This window comes from Sinohyriopsis cumingii, chromosome 4 (assembly GCF_028554795.1).
Source record: "Sinohyriopsis cumingii isolate HCF-2022 chromosome 4, ASM2855479v2, whole genome shotgun sequence".
NCBI classification, from domain to species: Eukaryota; Metazoa; Mollusca; class Bivalvia; order Unionida; family Unionidae; genus Sinohyriopsis; species Sinohyriopsis cumingii.
The window spans coordinates 94,474,969-94,497,230 of NC_142964.1; the positions used below are offsets into that span (position 1 = coordinate 94,474,969).

Sequence of the window (22,262 nt, forward strand, 5' to 3'; positions counted from 1 at the left end):
GTTAATTTCTTTTACATTACATATAAATGAAAATTTTAAACATAAACGTTTGATTACCACTTATGTCTAGAATGCATGATGATCTTCTAACACATCCACCATGTTAATGAATGTTTATCACAAAATGTACTATTTGTTCCCTTTGTCTATATAAATATATAATAAAAATAACAAACTAGCAACTTTATATATATATATATATATATATATATATATATATATATATATATATATATATATATATATATATATATATATATATATATATATATATATATATATATATATATATATTTGTTGTTAGCACATTCACCAATCTTTTCTAAAATAACGAAGAGGCAAAACTGTCATGTAGAAATAAATTAGACCGGTGCAAAACGCCATTACATACCTTTATGAATAACAAAGGTAAATGCACTCCTAAATAGACTGTAAAATAGGAACAAGTAGTCCATAGATGCTAGTAGATATTATACAACATAAAAATGATTACTTCCTGCAGTAAATTCATAACTTGAATGTAATGGGTCAGTAGATTTCAATATTAAACCCGGGGTATATGTGAATGTCTGTCAGGCACGTCCCGAAGATAAATCAACTTTTTGAATCGCTTCCGAGTTTTCAGTTTTGTCCTTGGAAAATCTTGCTTAGGCAGACATTGAGTAACTTCGATTCTCACATCACCGTCATCTTTCATCAGCATTCTTCGTGTCGATTTTCCAGACGTATGGTGCAGGAGACGAGATATGGCGTGATATTCCTTTCTGTGAGACCAATGAGATCCGGAGTCATTTAAAATACTGTCAACGTTTTCGGGAATAACTGAAAGAATCGATGACTTCCCGGATGCTATAGAGCCATAAGCTTGTTTTGATGGTGTTGGTGAGACCGCGTGTTTTCTCTCTGATTCTCGATAAGTTTTCAATCCAGGGAGGACTTCATCCTCAGGAATGCCACGAAGATTTGGGGTTCGTAGTCTCATGCGTTTGGCCCTTTTAGGTCTCAATCGAAGTATATTAATTTTACCAAATGAGTCCTTATTTTTTATGAGTTCAGTTTCTTTGTCTGGATCATTTGCTTCATCTTCATTTTTTTCTGTCTTACCACCACTCTTTATGCTACTTTTAGTGTCTTCTTTTTCGCTAACAATCTTTTTACCTACTGCTTCACTATCAATCCCTTTACCCGTTATATCAATTTGCGGTAGGCTTACTGGCACAATCTTTTTGTCGCCATCACTAGCCCTGGGAGATTTGCCTTTCTCCACACTATTGTTGTTGGAAGACTCCACTTTTCCGGAAGTTTCAGCTGCCTCTGCGAATTCTTTTTCCTTGGGAAGAATATGTTTACCGTCTTGACGCGTTCCTTTACTTTTCAAACTGAAGTCAACAATGTCATGTTGATTAGATGCACTCACGAATCTAACTTGACCACTGGACCCGCTGTTATTTGGCCTTTCTGTAAGAGCAGGAATCAGAACTGCAGATGATTGACTCAAAGCATCGTAACTTTCAGTTTTTTGGTCTGCTGTAACGTCCCGTTCAGATAAAGGTCGTCTTTCTGGTTTCGCGGCATGTGATTTATGATCCTTACCTCGACCAATCAATTCATCAAAAGATATTGGCCGCCGCCTCCTATGACCCTTTTGAGGATATTTGGGAATATGTTTCGCCCGGATAAATAATGGGTCTGATTGAATCCCATCTCGTCTGGAATCAGCTATTGAACGCATCCGCTCTATATATGCTAACATAGATTCACGAAGGCTTCTTTCGCGATGTTCAATTCGAGATAAATTCACATCAAAGTTCTTTTCATAATGAACCAGTCGTTTTTCGTGTTCCTGTTTCATTCGGGCTATTTTTGCTGTTACCCGATTACTATATTCACTTTGAAGAAATAAGGATCCGTAAGACATTCTGGCAAATGTATTTGGTCATGCGATACAAAAAATGGAAATAGAAAATATGTTTCTATGGCACTTCAGCATTTTCTCCAAAACCTTGGTTCCCTGGAAAGACGAAAGAAGAAAAAATGTCACAATATACATCGATAAAGAGATTAACTTAAGATGGGGGAAAACAATGTAGATATTATAAATTAAGATAGGTATATAGCTTAATCTGTAAGTTTTAAGAAGTATTTCGGAAAAAAACAACATTATTAATATTGTAACCTTTGCCCTAATCTCGTCCAACCTAATTTTGTTGTTGCTCTTGCTATTATTGTTTTACCTCTAACTTTTACTTATGTGTAGAAATACTGAGATATTTCAAATCTGTTTTGTCGATGTATCTGTCAGTCTCTCTATCTATTACATGCCAAAGTATATTGAACACGTTTCAGTAAGAACCCAGAATAGATACATGCATACATAGATATCTAAGGTAGAAACTCGCAGTTCCTATTCATATAAATGTGACATAAACACGTATAATTATCGATGGGAAGCATAACATGCCTTATTAAACAATCGAGTTCCAAAATCACCACAAGATAAAAAAAAAGCAATGGTTCTCGACAAATCCACGTCGCCAAGAGTATCACTTGACATTGTCTGTACACCCAGTATCTCCATCACCAAAATGAAGAATGTAGCATATCTTATTTGTGGTGCGCATAAATGTCACAGAGCATCGGTGAAAACAATATTTCTTTTTAGAGTGTCATCGATCCAAAAAGATTACACAATGATTTTAAATAAATGTAGCTTATCACTAGACAATCTTTCGTATGTGCAACGTCCTTATTGTATGAAGTGCGTTCATCCACCCACCCACACCAACATATACATTGCAGGCTCGTGGAGGCACGATAGGTCCTATGCGACCTCCTTCCTCTTGTAAGAGACGACTAAAGGAGACCGAAAGGGTTTGAATTCTTCCATTGGATCAGCCTGAGCTGGCTCCCATGGTGTTTCCTTGATCAAGGTTCTTTACTCCAATCGACTCGGCACTAAATAACCTACATGCTATGTGCCAAACCAAGCCAAAGAGAAGCCGGATAAATGAAGAATAACTTGGATAAATCGAGTATAGTCTGGATAAATCGAACATTGATTGGATAAATGGAGCTTAAGTACTCAATGTAAAAGTATAGCAAAAATCTAAACAATTTTGTGAGCGTTATGTAAAATAATATCAACCTTTCAATACAGTCTCAGTTAAATGCTACCCTACATAACAGAACTTTAAATTCAAGCAAAGTCGTCAGAGTTCCAATTAGAAGTGCTCATCTTTGTTAAATAAGCCAAATTAATCTCACAGGAATTACATAGATTTTCAGATAAACAGCAAGACAAAGCAACAGCTGCCAAAAAAAAACAACAACACCCAAACAAAACAAAACGGGAAACGACGCAAAAGGTATACCCATCCCAACAGCAAATATGAATCCACCCTTTGTACAAGAAACGAAGCTCTTAATGTCTGCATTGCCTTCATGTCATGACCTTTCCACGTTTCTTACAAGTCTGAACTGTAAAATATATCTAATGTTGTGATATACTACACCTGTTTCCAGCATTAATATCAATCTAATGTACAAATTTGAAATTAATTCACACGTTTTGGCAAAAACAACGGGTTTTTTGGTCAAGGTTGGATATTGATAACCATGGGTATACTATTATGGCGTGAGTTAACTGTCAGTTTATTGGAGGACAGCTTACCGGTAAACACGTAAGTGTGATTTAGCTATAAGAACATAGAGCGTTAACAAAAATTAGACTTGTCGGAGCAGATGAATAAAGACGAGCACAGTCTTTGAATATGAGCTAGATAATGACATATACTCCAATTTACATGTCGGAATCAATTACAAAGTCATTACATTTTAAATAAACTTTTCGAATCCAGTCAAATCAAAGATTTAGAATATCTATGTACAGATGTACGGCATTTGCTGACAAACTGGCTTACCGCATGTCATCAACTCTTATCAAATAGAATGTTGATTTTCAAAGTATTTGAAAATGCAACCACTGTAGTTGGAATCTTTTGTTTGTTTTTTTTGTTAAATATATCATAAGAGACTAAGAAGGGATAACCTATTTTTTGGCCTGACACTTTAAAAACCGATGTACCCGATTCTATTGCGGTCATGCTTCAGCGAATTTAATGATGAGATGATCTTTCCATTTATTTTTATATTACCGTATTCAGCTGTGTATAAAGTACATCCATTAGCCAACAGCACAGACAGCTCTTCAGCACATTATGGCAAACGCACATGATGATATACGCTGTTGAGGTAATAGGCAAGTTTAAGCAATAAGATATCCCTTATGTTCATCTGAAGAGGTCATTGCTTAAACCTATCCTAATCCCTCAACTCAGTTTTTGATGACTTTAATCTCCCAAATGGAGCCATTTTGTCACACGAAATTTTTCCTGAATATTATAATATGACTGCTTTGATTTTCTCGTCCTTGTTTACATTATTACAGCAAATGGTTTTAAGAAAGGACGTTCGATCAGGACTGAGTGACGCCTACGCTTTCGCTTACTAGAAATGGGATTAAAAACCGCATGATATTTTACATGATTTAAGCTTTGGATAAAGTTCTGAGGTCACTAAATATTTATTTTCTTCGTGGAAAAAGCAAATAATGGACCGTTTTTACTTGTCTCATTTCTAATATAATTCACAAGACTGCACATGTGCATTGTGATTACAGTAACGTTCCGGGCGGAAAGCCTGATAACGGATCGGACATTTGTATGCTGATTTGTGTTTAAACATGTCACAAACTGCCAAAAAAGAAATTTGTACAGAGAACATAGTCTATAAACAGCCACTTTAATGGCAGTATATAATGTGTTAAAGTCCGAGCCAAATTAACCGACCTATCGACGAAATGTGCGGCACGTGCAAAACTAAGTTAAAGTTTTCAATAATTTTGGTCATTATAGTTTCCAAACACGCCAATACAAATCAATTATTGGTGATACCGTTTAAAGGCATGGTACCTCAAGGTCATCCTCTTGCCATATTGAGTTACTTAAATGTAAAATGTGTATTAGTTAGTGCAGATATCTGAAGCACGAATAATTAAAAATTACAGAAGATAAATATTGATACAAGATTTTGAAATAAAAGCATTTCCTTTGACGTCGATGTGAGAATTGATTTGTGCATCCTTAGTAAATATCAATTAAAGATTTATATGTAACAGAAAAGAAATCCTATAATTATTTCTTTGGTGTATAACTTATCAGAGCACGTACTATTTTAATTTGGTTTCAACCTGAAGTCAGAAAACTGAAACTTAAAAGAATTGCACTAAATGCTTTGTCGACTGTGCCTTCCATATTAAAATGAGAAGAATATAAACAATCAAACCTTTGTAGACACTACATACAATAATGTCTATATTGGATAACTGTTCCGAAAATATTATTAAATCGGGGACATTTAGGGTTATCATGAGGTACAGTCGTCTAGTTTCCTTGCCACACCTAATCAGGTCTTCGTATTGAAGATGATAGTTAGTGCAGGGACACTATGAGAAACAACAATTTGTGTTCTCTAGCTGCATCTTATCAAATCCAGGTATTGACATTTGCAGGTACCACAAGGTACATTCATTTTCCTTTCTACCTGCACCTAACCGAATATGAGTATACATGAAGATTGATAGTCGTAATCTAGAGATTATAAAACTCCTGTATATTAGTTTGAACTTGAGATCTCTGAAAAACCAATTGCTAATTAATGTACTTTTTTAACATCTTTATTGACTACAGATGATGAAACTCAAGTTAAAAAGAAGATACATATTCCAACGTTCGAAGGCTCAACATATCAAAGTTTATCCATAAAATAAATGCTCCAAAAACATACTTGGTATCAAGGCACTTGTAGTTACCAGGACGTGCATTTATCTGGCTTCACTAAAGAAGAGTTGATAAAGAAGGATCACCTTGACCTAGAGATAGTACAACCCCTGGGCATTTAGCTTCATCTTGAGATTTACAATCAACCAATTACATGGTACTGTACGTTTGTAACATTAAATTCCATTAGCTGGTGACGAAACTGAATATCAAACTCAGGCTTAGTTTCTTTTAACATTCGCACGAATGTCTTTCCCGTGTGCTTAGTTAAAACCCATCCAAGAGTGGTACTAATGTCTGCATTAATGATTGCAGAACGCTCCGATTTGTACAAAACTGTATGCACCACGGATGGCGCTCTTAGATCAACTGCTTCCGGTAGAAATTTTTAAAAAATGTACAGAAAAGCCCATTCAAGTGGTATCCTATCCAGTTTTCCAAGACGGTTTCAAAAAACGTAACAGAACGTAATTTAAAATTTAAAGTGGACATAGCGTTGTCATTGGTTTAATTTGACCCTTTTTTCGTCAAACGGGAACGGAACAATTAAGTTGTTATTCTTAAAATGAGGAAGATAACATGGATTAAACAGTTTACGCTGGCAGTGGTGGTGCTCAAAATCACTAGGTGGGGAAAGGTTGATCAGTGCAATTTAGCTTCGAAGAACCTATCTAAATAAGCAAATGTTAAATATGGCACAATGATGAATATACATTCAGAATGGTATACTGACATTGTAGTTCTTCCTGGGCAGAAAACACAGGAAAAACAAAAAGCCACCGGATAGAAATGTTTATCGAAAAAGTTGTGTCAAGTTTGTCATTAGATTAAATTCATACGAAGGACACAAAGATTTAACTCGACCTACGTGTGCTCTGCATTGTGAGTAATCTGACTCGATTCAAAACTGTCAATAATTGTAGTTACCTTTTATATTCACTTTACACCAAATTAGCTGACTTGTTAAATTCCAAATTCCACTCAACCTGACCAGTATTCATAATCTTTTCTGGACGCGAAACTCGAACTCAAAGGTCCAGATAATGATGCCGTACATGGAAAGGAATTAGTAGAATTCAGATTGGAAGAAAAGAAGTTAAAGTTTTTAACAAATTTAATTATTTTCCATGACTAAAACTTGTTTCTGAAGAAGTTTATAGAATTTAATAAAAAAAATTTAAAACTCTGAACCCAAGTTACAGTTTCTTGCTAAAATGAAAATAGATTTGAAAATATGGCCTCAACTCATTCCGTTCTAGACAAGTCAGTTCATTAGTGAAACAGAACGTTTTCCTTTTACTTTTAGCTAGTTCGTTTTTCGTTGTTTTTTTTGTGGGTTTTTTTTCTCGCAAACGGTAGTGCTTACTTATTAAACCTAAAAATCACGAAAGCTCTTGCTTAATAGTGTAGGTCTATTAGAACTTAATGGTCCTATGAGCTATTCAATTCTTTTTTGTGACCTAAATTCTCTAAAATAACTTTTGGTACTCAAAAGAATAATCGTATACATTTTACGCTACTAAATAACTGTCATACAATAACATTATCCCCAAGACTGGGGTTAAAATTTAGGGAATACTAACAATCATTCAAATTACTGAGATGCGCACCATGAATGAAATTCGAGCCGCAGACCTGACATTTTTGGCGACTATAAAAGCCGGAAAGAAGTATATCTGTATATATGAAATTATGACAGTCAGTTACAATAACAGACAAAATAATGATTAGGCGTAGTTTGCCTTCTTGACCTGGGTACCTATTAAATAAATAATGGTGCAACTCATGGAACAAATAAATTACAACCGATAAGTATTTCGAGGAATAGGTTAAAAACTGACATCTAACCCATGAAATACCGGAGCAGTATTTGTATTCGTGCTTGTTACCTCATTTATGTTCATCATCTTCAGTAATTGATTTTCTTAGGAAATGCGTATCGCAGTGGTCCAGTATGCAATCGAGTCGAGAGAAAAGAAAAACATATATTACACAGCATACAAGCGGTATGCAATTGCGTCAAGAGAAAAACAATATATTACACAGCATACAAGCGGTATGCAATTGCGTCAAGAGAAAAACAATACATTACACAGCATACAAGCGGTATGCAATTGCGTCAAGAGAAAATCAATATATTACACAGCATACAAGCAGTATGCAATTGCGTCAAGAGAAAAATAATATATTACATAGCATACATGCAGTATGCAATTGCGTCAAGAGAAAAACATATATTACACAGCATACAAGCAGTATGCAATTGCGACAAGAGAAAAATAATATATTACACAGCATTCAACCAGTATGCAATTGCGTCAAGAGATATACAATATATTACACAGCATACATGCAATATGCAATTGCGTCGATAGAAAAACAATATATTATACAGCATACATGTTGTATGCAATTGCGTCAAGAGATATACAATATATTACACAGCATACATGCAGAATGCAGTTGCATCAAGAGATATACAATATATTACACAGCATACATGCAGTATGCAATTGCGTCGAGGAAAAAATAATATATATATATATATATATATATATATATATATATATATATATATATATATATATATATATATATATATATATATACGATTTATATATATATACGATTTATATATATATATATATTACACAGCATACAAGCAGCGAAAGTCTATCTGTGGACATTACTGGCTGCGTTTGAGGGGGAAGGGAGACGGAAACAAACCTTTTACAAAGAAAGCATCTATCTATTTTTAAAGATACTGTATGATATGTCGATCAGGTGGGTTTTGATATCCACCATGCCTGTGACCCAGGAAGATAAATTTTGTCTGTGATCCAGGAATACAAAATATTTTCAAGTATCATTTAGAACATTTCTTATCCGGAGCAGATATCTAAAAATCATTTCAAATGTTTGCAGCCTAACCGTGGCAGGTCGATAATAATAGTAGGTAAAGGGAAAATGTAACTTCACAGATAAATAATCCGCTCCACACACAGACACTGTCTCTCTTACGAAGCATGCTTAGACGTATATAATTTTACTTTAAAGTCATTGACGCCATTAAGTTTTTATATTTTTAATAACAAAATGTCATCGTTTTGCATAAAATATATCAGCGGCTATCTTCGTTAAATATGAAATTAACAGCTCCATGTGCCCCTTATAGTGCAATATAGTGTTTCAGAAAGGTGCCAAGGAATGGTCACATCATGTGAAATGTGCCTATTTTAAAAATTACTGCAGTATCTCCTTGAGTGTTTACTGACCGGTATTGTTAAATTACCTCTACATGGGAAAGTACTGTCTACTTCATAATTCGATTTTGACTGAAATTAGTGGAAACTGCACTGTAAGACGATTCTAAATGCAGAGTTTTCAAGTTTATTAACTAACTCTTGCTACTGTAAAAATGTTATTGTTTTGTCTCAATGCATCAGACACGGTCAGTCTGAATCGGTAGTAATAATGACGCCGATGTCGACGCTACCGTCGCAGCCGGAAACTCGATAGATCGGCCATGTTTGCCTGCTAGAACGGGTAAGACAGCAGTGGCGCAGCTACTTACCTACTTTTTCGATTAACACAATCTAATCTATTCAAGCTCGTGACCCTAGCAACTACATGAAACTGATCGGAATAGCTGCATGATTGATTTTTGATTGATTATTCGATTGATTGACTACTGTCTGTAACGGTGACAGACTATATCGCGCCAAGTCAATCAGTGTAAAGTTTTTGTCCAGAAACACGACACGGCGACAGCCTCTACTTTGTTTGGGCATGATTCGAAGGCTTACACTTTTGGTTCCGTTTCCGGCAAAGTAGCTATTTAATCACCGTGTCTCTCTGATTGAATAGAAAAGAAAGATAATTTTTATATTTACTAAACAAGCTACTCTGCACAAAATTTACCAGGATTCTTCTTATTTCAAAATTGTAAAATACTTGTAAACCAATTCACGACGTAGGGTATTTCGTAAAGATTCATGTCAAACTATGCATGTCTTGATCAGGACTTAAATAATTCATGTCGAACTATTGAAATATTGACCAGGACTTACATATTCATGTCGAACTATTTAAGTCTTGATCAGGACTTACATATACATGTCAGACTATTCAAGTCTTGATCAGGACTTACATATACATGTCAAACTATTCAACTCTTGATCAGGACTTACATATTCATATAAAACTTTTCATCTCTTAAACAGGATTTACATATTCATGTCAAATAATTCAAGACTACATCAGGACTTACAAATTCATCTCAATTTATTCAAGTATCGACCAGGATTTACATATTCATGTCAAACTATTCAAGTCTTCATAAGGACTTATATATTGGTGCGAAACAATTCAAGTATTGATCGGAATTTACATATTCGTGTGAAACTAGGTACTGATCAAGAGTAAGTCGACGATACTTATGACTGATCAATTTTCGTTTACGTTATAAGGCGACACGACGTATTCTTTCATTCCACAACGTAGTTGCCAATTTCATATAATCTTAGCCTGGGTTCCAATATTATTATAAATTTTTCACTGTACATGTCTCTCTCTCTCTCTCTCTCTCTGTCTCTCTCGCTCTCTCTCAGGATAGCTAGAAACTATGCTGTACCCATTTGATAAAGAATTAAGTCTTACATTTCATGACAAATATGGGGATACCATAACTTTTTCCCTTTTCTTCCTTTTTTAAACATAAACTCATCTTTACTAGTCATATCGTCGCGGTTTTTATACTGTACGGTAGGTTTATATCATTTATATGGTATTCCCAACGTATTTTTATATTTTATATGGTATTCCCAACGTATTTTTATATTTCATATGGTATTCCCAACGTATTTTTATATTTTATATGGTATTCTCAACGTATTTTTATATTTTATATGGTATTCCCAACGTATGTTTTTTCATCGAAAGATGCAAACTGTTAGCGATGTGAATTTGCACGTGAATTTAAATAGCCCCGGAAAAGGTGTTTCTTATAAAAGGTAATCCGATGAGTATATGTTGATCAATGAATTTGGTCAGCTGCGAAATAATTTTATATAAGAAAGCCGCGAAATTTCGTAACTAGGAATAACTGTATGTTTACAGTACCTTATATTTCTCCTTGCCTGGTAGATACACAGACTGCCATGTATTACGTGTAATGAAATGATTTTCAGACAGTGTTTCACTGGAATAAGTCTCATAGATGTAATAGTCAGTCGTTTCTCACATCCTCACAGCTTGCTTCAATGGCATATATCTCGTATATGTAACACAGTCGGAGGCTTATAATGTCCTAATCAAATGTACCAATCCAAATGTCATTTCCTCACTTGATGACGCCAGTCGCTAAACTAAAAACATCTCTGAAGCGGACTTGAACTGCAAATAGCTGCCCAAAATTTAAGAGTACATCTCTTTTTATATACAGGTATCTTTGCAATGCCTGCTAACTAAATTAACTATCTTGTAGTGTAATTTTGATCGGTATGTGTTCTATTTTCTGGTATAATGAAACTTTCTTTGTACACAGTATACGGTGTCACGTGACGACCAGTAAAATCCCATAGCAATGTGTCAACTGGACGGGTTTGGACCGCTGAAACGCTGATTGAATCCTCTTCTAACTACCATAAGGGTATCGTTTATTTAGTTAAAAATTTCATGGTTATACGTATTCCCACAATCTCTCCTCGTTATGACTGACAATCCTTAATTGAATAACACAGTAGTATCTCTGTTCTGATAGTAAGTAAGGCTATGCCCGAATTCTTTAATCATCTGATTACTTTATGGAGATATATATATATATATATGTGCCAGTGCTATCCGCTCATGAAGTGCTCACATACCGAACAGTAGATGTCACTGTGAGGGATACAATAACTTTCAACAGTGTTTTGAGCATTGCTTTATTGTCCTATAACTGATTTGAAAAAAGGACTAACACTTGAAACACAAAAGCTTCTGTATACAGGTAACGTTAAGCCAAACAATTACAGATGATACCGACAAGCTTATCACCTTTACCTTTTATGATGGTTCTTCCTTAACACATTAACCCCTGGTGAGTTTAAGTGGCAGGAGGTAGTAGCCTACTGCCGAGCCCTGTAGCGTCAAGGTTATGTATGATACACTAAAATGGGTTATATTATAGAAAGGTAGGCAGATGTAGCTCTAAAACGATACCAAAAAATCTGGAATTTCCAGTTGCACTACAAATGACAGGGAAAAACCTCATTTTTTGGACCCGATTTTTTCCTACCCAAAAATTCGCCCGTGGTCGGAATTCGATTTTGTGTCCGGATTTTAGATTTTGGTCGCAGATCTAAGGCAGACCAGTATGAACTTCAAACAGACAGATGGACCTTTGCAAAAAGTAGGATAAGATGGGCATTTGGAATAAAGAGTGGTCTCGATACGAAAATAAAGGGTCCGTTAAGCAACAAAGAAAAAAAAAACACTCCAACTTTTACCCTTCATGCGCGAGCCAAATAGCCAATGAAAAACTATGTTTCTAACACAACTAGGCAGTATGTTATTGGAGGATCACCTGGAAGTTGGTGTTTTAGGATTTATTCAGAAATAGCTTTCAAAATGTGTTTCCTACTCGAATTTCAGACGAAAACGACAAAAACCTCCAGGGGTTAATGTGTTAACAATTTTAGCTTAACGATACAGTGCAAATATTTGCATAAAAATCATGTCATAATTGGCTATATGTCAACATGTATGACCTACTCTGGGGCATAAGAGAAATTCAATATAGACCTTATATATACCCCAGACTGTCCTAGAAATTTAGGATCAGATGGCCCATTTTAGGGCATGAGGGAAAATATAATGTTGAAACAGTCATCTACAATGCAAACACACACCTCGTACGCAATATAGCATCCGCAATTTTATTACAATTCAAACACTCATGCATACAATCCAGCAAAAAGTGTACGAGTGTTTATAAACGCAAGCTATATTTACATACATACAAAAACACTATTACACAAAACGGGGGCATGATGTAAAAGAAGCGAGATGAAACTTATTTCTCACTCACACATACAAACATACTATCATACAGTATTTATAGATACACTACTATAACACATCACACACAAACACAAGAAAAAGGGTACGGGGTTTTAGGTTTTAGTTTTAAACAAAGACATAAACCAACACAAGTTTCTGGCAACTTATTAGTATCTAGAGGTCTGGCTGGCTCTGAAAAGGGATGATGAGGCTCGGTTAACACAAATGGCATCTCTTCATCGGTCATCTTCCTCTCAAAAAGACGTTCACATATCAATGTCGGCTTTAGACACCCAAGCCTCTGCGCGTGCAATCTTCTGTTCTGCAACGCCGTATCTGTGACCCAGGTGAAGAGCATGCTGGACATGATGGCTCTAGTTTTACGCACATCTTGCGAGGTTGTCTTGAGAACATGTGACACCACAGATTAATGCCATTGCGTGTGTGTTTATATATATATATATATATATATATATATATATATATATATATATATATATATATATATATATATATATATATACACAAAACGTGTTGTACAAAGAGTGGAGTCTCTCTTCCAATCAAGAGAGCAGACGCACAACGTCTTTTTTCAATTAATACGCGTACCAGCTTTCATACAGTTAACCACAGCGGAACAGTTATAGAGAATACCCATGGCAGAAAAAAAAAAAACAGACAAATATATCGGGTTCGCCTGCTTAGGATGCGTCATATATTCGGAGTGACAGAACTATGACTGCGACTACTGCTGCGGCTATTCTTCTTCCAGAAGGGTATGATTTCAGTTTAACTTTGGCTGATTTCCTGTCGTCTCCACAAGAGTTATTTGCCTGTGATGGTCGTACTACTTTCACCGTCTTCTCCATCATTACCACTAGTTGATGATTTCGAATAGAAAAATTGACGAATTATTTGCAACGACATAAAGATAAAGAAGAAGCATTTATTCGACCAGAAAAACAACATAACAAAAGGAAATAGATAACGAAACGAAGTTGTTGATTGTAAATGCTGGCCTTCTTTTATACAAGTATAAGTATGTTTTGAATATTTGATGGTTTATTCTTTATTTTTATGCTGGTCGATATATTATCAATATTATCAGCGTTCATCGGTAGGTGTGTACTCTTCACCCAAGCTTAGCTGTCTTGCTTACGACTTCAAGTACGTTGAGGTTTGACGGACTTGACATAATACGCAATGTTTATATATTTGCTAATGACAGAGTACAAACGGACAAGTGATAATAGTTAAATTGTATATTAACCCTCGGTTTGTGTCGCTGGTTATAGAGTAAATGATCGCACCATCAGACCTATTCGGCGTCCCGGACAAGCAATGACTGATTAAATTTACGTCACATGACTATTTTCCGAGGAGTATAACTAGGAGTGAAATTCGGAATTCGGCAGATAGCTGTCAACATTAACGCCTCAATCAACATCTCTCCACCAAATAAACAAGCACTGTATTGAGCTAGTTGTAATTACAACTTTATTGGATGGCATTAAAAAGCTCATATATACTTAAAAAAATAAGACAAGTCTACGAATTTTTCTTTATTCTTTATTCTCATATATATATATATATATATATATATATATATATATATATATATATATATATATATATATATATATATATATATATATACAGTATATATATATATATATATATATATATATATATATATATATATATATATATATATATATATATATATATATATATATAGATATAGTACAATTATAGAAATAAATCCATTTCAAACAAATTCAATAGAAATCAATTCATTTCAAATAAATTCAATTCACTGCTATTGATTCAAGTTTAATATAAAAGTAATATTGTCCACATAAATAAGCACCTATCTCCCGCCACACTAAGAATTTAGGGTTAACTTTCAAAATACTTACTCCGTGGGTCGTCCATTTCTCGCCGAAAGATTACGTTGAGATTAAGAAGGCCAGCATATTATAGCATTTGTGTATTGCAAATGTTACACATAATCAAACACATACATTCATGTTTTAGTCATATTTCTTGTATTAAGCATCTTATCACAATTTCATAGTCAAAATAAAAAGGTCCTGACTTTGAGCATTCTTTAAATTTATTATTACATTTACACAAGTTAGCCCAGAGGTGGGCAAACTTTCCAGTGCAAGTGCCGCATACACAAATTTACACCTTGTCGCGGGCCGCATAGTTAATTAAGTAAAATAACGAATATTTGAAATAGCAAAAACAAAAGGTTTTTCTAAATAACATCTAATTAATTTTCAGTTGTTAATATGTTGTTAATATTTGAAAACTTAAACTTCAAAAGAAGCACATTTATTTGATAAACAGAGTAACATAAACAGAGTCAGTGCGAATAATGACTTGTTCCTAGGCCGCATGAAAACCCATGGTGGGCCGCATGAAAGCCCTTGGCGGGCCCCATGCGGCCCGCGGGCCGTAGTTTGCCCACCCCTGAGTTAGCCCATACCCCTTCCCCAATCTGTTAGAATATTTTACCGCTTTGACAGCTATCTGCCAGCTATCATTATTATCAATTATATTACTGGAAAAGGAATGTAGTTTTTAATAGTCCCTAGTACTTTAGTTTGCTGAGTTAGGTATTACTATATATATATATATATATATATATATATATATATATATATATATATATATATATATATATATATATATATATATATATATATATATATATATATATATAGAGAGAGAGAGAGAGAGAGAGAGAGAGAGAGAGAGAGAGAGAGAGAGAGACAGACAGACAGACAGAGAGACAGACAGACAGACAGACTACGGCTTAAAACTTAGTAGTGTAGCAAAAATGTGTGAATGGGACCAATCTTGAATATTTCCAGATTCCTTCTTACTTTTATAAGTGTATCTTTGATCAGCGCAGAGCAGGTTAGATCTATGTTCAGTTGTGAGGACCAAGGAGAAAAGCGTTATTCAAAGAGTTGATTAAATTCATTCTCCGAGTTAGATTTCGAACCTATTACACATACACCCCATAGGAACTAAACAAAGAAGCACGCAGCTATGTCCTGTCACTGTGAGACGGCTGAAACCTTAAAGTAGTGTTGTTGTTGTTGTATGGTTTAACGCCATTTTTCAGCACACGATAGGCTATACGTGGCGGCCAGTATTAATGGTGGAGGAAGAACCCGGGAAAACCCCAGAAAGAACCACCCACCCACGAGAAGCTATTAGCAAGCTTTCTCACATACCCACATTGGCTGAATCCGAGACTCGAACCTACGCAGACAGAGGTGAGATGGCAGTGATCCGTAACGGAGAGCGCTTTAGACCACTCGGCCACTCGGCCCCCCCCCTTACAGTATCGTTTAATTCGCTTATATTATAAGTCGAGTTCATTTGCAAACTGCACAGACCCAGATCTGCCGTCGCATAATGCAACGACAGATCTGTGTCTGTGCAGTTTGATAGGAGCAATCAGTAGAACAAACAATATATCTCCTGATCTGCAGGCACATCATGCTTAGGAAAATCGGGATCTTTTGTTATTTGCAATTTGTCTCGACTTCTAAACGAGTACAGACGGTATTGCCAAAACTTTAATTCAATATTATATCAGAATGGCACGTACATTCAGAATAAACGTAATGGTATGGTATAATCCAATCTCTGAATTGTCAGAATTTACTGCTGGTATTTAAGTCGTAAAATGTAACGATATGGCCTAATCCAATCTCTGATGTCAGAATCTACTGCCGGCACGTGAGACGTAAACGGAACGATATGGCCTAATTCAATCTCTGATATGTCAGAATCTACTGCCGGCACATGAGACGTAAACGTAACGATATGGCCTAATTCAATCTCTGATTTATCGGAAACAACCGCTGATACGTAAGATCAGAACAAGCATAACGATATGGCCTAATTCAATCTCTGATATGTCAGAATCTACTGCCGGTACATGAGACGTAAACGTAACGATATGGCCTAATCCAATCTCTGATTTATCGGAAACAACCGCTGATACGTAAGATCAGAACAAGCATAACGATATGGCCTAATTCAATCTCTGATATGTCAGAATCTACTGCCGGCACATGAGACGTAAACGTAACGATATGGCCTAATCCAATCTCTGATTTATCGGAAACAACCGCTGATACGTAAGATCAGAACAAGCATAACGATATGGCCTAATCCAATCTCTGAGACAGTGGAATCTACTGCTGGCAAGTAAGATCGGGATAAGCTTAACGATATGGCCTAATCCAATCTCTGAGATAGTGGAATCTACTGCTGGCTTGTAAGATCGGGATAAACTTAACGATATGGCCTAATCCAATCTCTGAGATAGTGGAATCTACTGCTGGCTTGTAAAATTGGGATAAGCTTAACGATATGGTCGAATCTAATCTCCGAGGTATTGGAATCTACTGCTGGCATGTAAGATCGGAACAAAAGTATCTATATCGACTACAACGGCGTGCTTTATCATTTCCTCATAACAGTATTAATCGGATTTGATCGATTGACCCTGTACCCAATAAAACTGAATTCATATTTTAAAATCTTTGATGAAAAGTTTTGAATATGTTTTCTCATATCCATCTTGTCGAAAGTGTAATGGAAACAAGGCAGCCTTAAAAGCAATAATGAATAACATAAGAGCGTGCCTTTTAGAAATTGATTTTATACCGTTTGTGTGTGTGTGTGATGCAAGTGAGAAATAAATTAACGTGAGGTGTGGTCGTATTCGCACTTCTTACAGCGTAGATTCGAAGATAGCGTAGCAAAATGTGCCGGTCGATCAGGTCCTATTTAAGTGAAGCACGCAAACACTGACTTATTCATAGCGGTATACAACTGCAGAGTCGGGTTTATCATATTGCCCGTATATTGCATGTTATACCCAGGTAAAGACGGTATTTAATAATTGTGTAGATGTCTAGATCCAAACATTAACATTCGCTGGGTACAAACGATACACGTGACAGTCACTGGGTACAAACGATACGCAGTTCTAAAGCTCATTATTATAACTCTTTAATGCACATGTTGATTGTGTCAGTCTAATTTGAATATCTACATTTTTTAACATTGTCATTCATAAATGGTGAAACGTGTCTTGTCCATCAGTCCATCAGCCCATATGCTATCCAGTTTGGTTGAGTTTTGCGTAACGCGTGTGTTGTAGGCATGCTGTCGTTTAAAGTCAGGTCATGGTAAATTCACGCTTCAGTCAAAAATTTTCGTATGGCTACACTCAAGATATACCGATGCGTTCATTCGTGTTCCACAAACACATTATCTTTTATTACACACCGCGCCCCCCCCCCCCCGTCAGTAATGTGGAATTAAATGTCAATTTCAAAGCAACAGCCAGTCGTCGACTGATATATATATATATATATATATATATATATATATATATATATATATATATATATATATAGGAACCTTAGAATATGGCGTCCCAAGAAATAATTAGTAAAGATAAATCTCTCTCAATCGCAAACGATTTAACATTCAGATGTTGCGTCTCATAACGTGAAGACACATCAGTGTCAACGTTGTTATCTTTGTTGAAATAATAGGCAGAACGAACTGCTTAGACACTGATCCTCCTGTGCATCGTGGGAAGATTGATCTGGGTCTACGATGACGTTAGTTGCTTACTTTCTATATAATGGTAGATCCGAGTTGTTGTTGTTGTTGTTGTTGTTGTGTGTGTGTGTGTGTGTGTGTGTGTGTTGTTCGTATTATGATGTTCTGATAACCCTCCGAGCAGCACATTTATAGAAGAAACACAATGGCGATTTTTGATAATTGCAAGACTGGATATACACAAGATAATCGTATGAGATCAGCAAGCCGTAATGGATATCAAAATCCTTGATGTAATAACTCAAGATAAAGACGGTGTATTATAGTCCAAAATTGGTGGATATTTCTGCAAAGAAAAACAAGTTATAGGTGATGATCTGATAATTTCTCAGCGGTTTAATAAAGATGGAGTCTACACGAAATGTAACCTTTACGATGGAAAGGAAGATTAATCGATTTAACGAAAACAGACCTAGTCTGCAGTTACATTTTTAATGGCCACACACTTCGAGATTTTATCTTTTATATAACAATCAGTCCTGACAAGAAATTATTTTTATATTTACATGTTAATTTATAGTGTCGGTAGATGAACATTCGTAGAGAGCCTTGACAGAGTAGCCCCCTGTGTATAGTCGCAGCGTTTGTATCAAGGTCAGTACAGCAAATTTCGTTTTTACACAAATTTGTGCCATTTTTCTCCCATAAAAAGACCAGTAGCAAATAATGTATGCACGTTCTGCATTTGACAGTTGTATACATATATGGCGTGGACCACTACGGTGGCCTAGTGGTTAGAGCGTCCGTCTCGGAAGCGGGAGGTCGTGGGTTCGAACCCTGGCCGAGTCATACCAAAGACTTACAAAAATGGTACTAACACCTGTCTCGCTAGGCGCTCAGCATTCAGAGGCTAGTGTTAGGACTGATCGGCCTGATGTCAGGATAATGTAACTGGGTGGGACATCATGCTACATGTCTGCGGCATGATGCCCCAGTGCTAGACATCACTATAAACTGCCACACTGCAGACGTTTTAGCGACATGACTGAAAACTTGTTAAAGCTACGTTAAAAATCTTTATCACACGAACATACATATATGGCGTTAAAAAAAATGCGCCGGTTTTTGTCATATTTGTTTCAGTAAATTACGTGTCGCATGATACTACGTTGGAAATACATATTTATTTATTTATTTATTTATTTATTTATTTATGTATAGAACTCTTTCTCAGAGAATTTGTTAGGCTTCTGTACTAAATTTACATTAAAGTGTATAAATAGCTAAAAATTTAACAAATATTGCCCAATGGTGATATGTAGTGCAAACTGGAATACGTATGTTTATCAATAAAGTTATTGTTATTTCTATTCTACTTGGTTTGATTTGATGGTGGGAATTTAACCCGCGGTCTTCTGGTCAGAGTGCAGTGCCTAAACCACGTAGCCACAGGCATACATTAATGATGAGAAGTAGAAGACGATGCTGCTGATAAAGATGGTGATAGTAGTGACGATTATGATGATGGTGATAGTAGTGGTGGTGCAACTGGACCTGGATGGTGGTTGTGGCGATGATCGTGCTTGTGACCATTGAACCATGGAAAAGACGGTGAGAACTATTTTGCTGTATGAAGCTTAATATAATGGAAATACACAATGAAAATAATATATCCACTTGCAAAGTGTCTGTCTTTTTCTAGACGTGTTAAATTTAAAGAATCATAATAATCAACAGGATACCTTTTTTGTTACAAAAATATGAATGTGGTGTCGCTTACCTGTAAGTGATAAAGGGAATCATTATTTCACGTGAGACTCTTAAAGATTCCAGGTAGGTCCAATATACAGTTCCAGATATTTAGCCTGAGATTACTTCCTGTTCGTGCATGAATATTGAAGTCTAAATAAAAATCCCCGAATCCATCATTATCTGCTGTCTACAATGCTTCATTCAACTTTTCCGTGACTTAAGGGGATACCTGGCTTAAGTGTGTTCAGTTAGGTAACTGGGTGGGAACTGAGCAGCGGTTGACGTAGATGGCCGTATATGAACGTGTATAACGCTCACACAAATACGAGCAATGTAATGTAGACGCAATATGTCGGTGGGAAATGCATGAAGAACATAAACTATGAGTCACAGACGCATTTTACCACGATAATCTTGCTCCACGTTGTTAGAAGTCGGGTGATTAATATGCAAGGGTAATCATAATACTGTGTGATTATGTGGATAGGTATGTCTATTGAACACCTAAAATATAAATGACCTATTGAAGTAACTGCAATCTGTACAACATTTGTCAAACAAAGGTAGTTGTTACAATGTGTTATATAGTGGTATTACAAAGAGTGTTTTTTGTTTCGTGTTTTAAGTGTGTACTCTTTTTATGCAAGACTACCAGAGGTATTCCAACCAGGGTTTAAACATTTCGTCTTCTTAAGAATATAATGGATATTGAACAAGATGATCCAAATACGTCATGAAAAAAGCCAGTGCTAAAACCTTCGAAAATAATTGCCACAAGTACAATAAATAATGTTTTTTAAGTGAGAAGACCATTCTTTCCTATTTTCACTAACCTTGACAAATTACTAACATTTTTAGCAATTAGCCCAGAATGAATTGTGAAAAATGTTTGCGTAAAAGACGATGACAAATTTTTCCCAAACGTTGACAAATTATTAAAATTTTCAGCCTTAGCTCAGGCTGAGGAGATAATAAAATTAATAGAAAAGACCGTCACTAATTACCCATTAAATGACTGTCCCCCAAAAAAATAAAAAAAAAATATTAAGGTTATATCAGAGCAAGCCACTTGCTGCTGAAAAGCTAGATAACTTAAATCCAACCGCTGTTACCGAGACACAGTAAAATTTCTTCAAGACTGGCTTCCACCTTGGAAACGAAACCACTCTAAAATAGCAAAATGTGTTGACATTCCCTTTCCTTATATAAAAGAAACAAATTTGTCCTTAATCCATCTCTCGATTCAGAAAACATTAGAGTTGCTCTCATTTTGAATTGATAGGCTATATTTCATATGTATATAATCATATATTATCGTCGCTAGCGGAAAAGAATTGCAATTTATGGTTTACCCGGAAGATTGGGTGTAGTAGGGTGTCTTGGCTAAATTGCGTAACATTATTGGTTGTTACTTCACCTTGTTCCCTAGAAATAGAAATCTCAATTTACTTATACATTTCAAGCTTTGTTGGATACAAACATATTGCAACTTCGATAGTACTAGGCAAAAGGGTGTTGGAATTAGACGTAATTTTAAATAAGTTTGCATGAACCTCGAAAAGAAAGCTATAGTCATCCTGTTTATGCATGCAAGCAGCTTTCATTTCAGGAAGCACCCACCACAAATTCGGACAGCCAAAGTGACTATGTACCGCCAACTTTCGGAACCCAAGATAAAACGAAATTTAGGTATTTCCAAATCCTCAAACAAGCTTGTATCGTACGTCGAATTACATCAACGATTTCAAAAAGAAATCAGAGTTATGTTGTACGTCCAACCCACTTACCCACCGCCGCAACCAGGGGATAGGCACCACATTGTCCTCTCTTATCTGGATTGTTGATTCTAATGTCTACATATCAGAGACGGTAATGTTGTAGGAACATATTCCAGGCACTATTTTGGAAGCGATTCGTTAGCAACGATCCTTCCTTTACCCATACAAATGGAAGGAAGTGTCCCGATTAATGGGGTTTCACAGTATAAGGTTTGATGCCACCCACTAATTGCAAAATAAAAAAAAA

The 22,262-nt window shown here is 35.7% G+C and overlaps 1 protein-coding gene across 2 annotated transcripts; it reads right to left on the reverse strand.

The window, feature by feature from the left end:
* Nucleotides 1–381: 381 nt before the first annotated feature.
* LOC149801699 (uncharacterized) lies at nucleotides 382–20,506 on the reverse strand. Of its 2 annotated transcripts, none has more exons than XM_089955968.1 (2): nucleotides 20,266–20,506; nucleotides 382–2,011 (listed from the first exon to the last, which is right to left on the reverse strand). In XM_089955968.1, the coding sequence occupies exon 2, from the start codon at nucleotides 1,916–1,918 to the stop codon at nucleotides 545–547; it is 1,374 nt and encodes a 457-aa protein (XP_089812094.1). In that variant the 5' UTR covers nucleotides 1,919–2,011; nucleotides 20,266–20,506; the 3' UTR covers nucleotides 382–544. The 2 variants fall into 2 exon arrangements, with proteins under 2 accessions (XP_089812094.1, XP_089812095.1); XM_089955969.1 differs by lacking the exon at nucleotides 20,266–20,506 and adding an exon at nucleotides 10,959–11,606.
* Nucleotides 20,507–22,262: the final 1,756 nt, after the last annotated feature.

Coding starts and splice junctions, on each gene's coding strand:
- LOC149801699 (XM_089955968.1), bottom strand. CDS start 1,918: ATGTCTTACGGATCCTTATTTCTTCAAAGTGAATATAGTAATCGGGTA.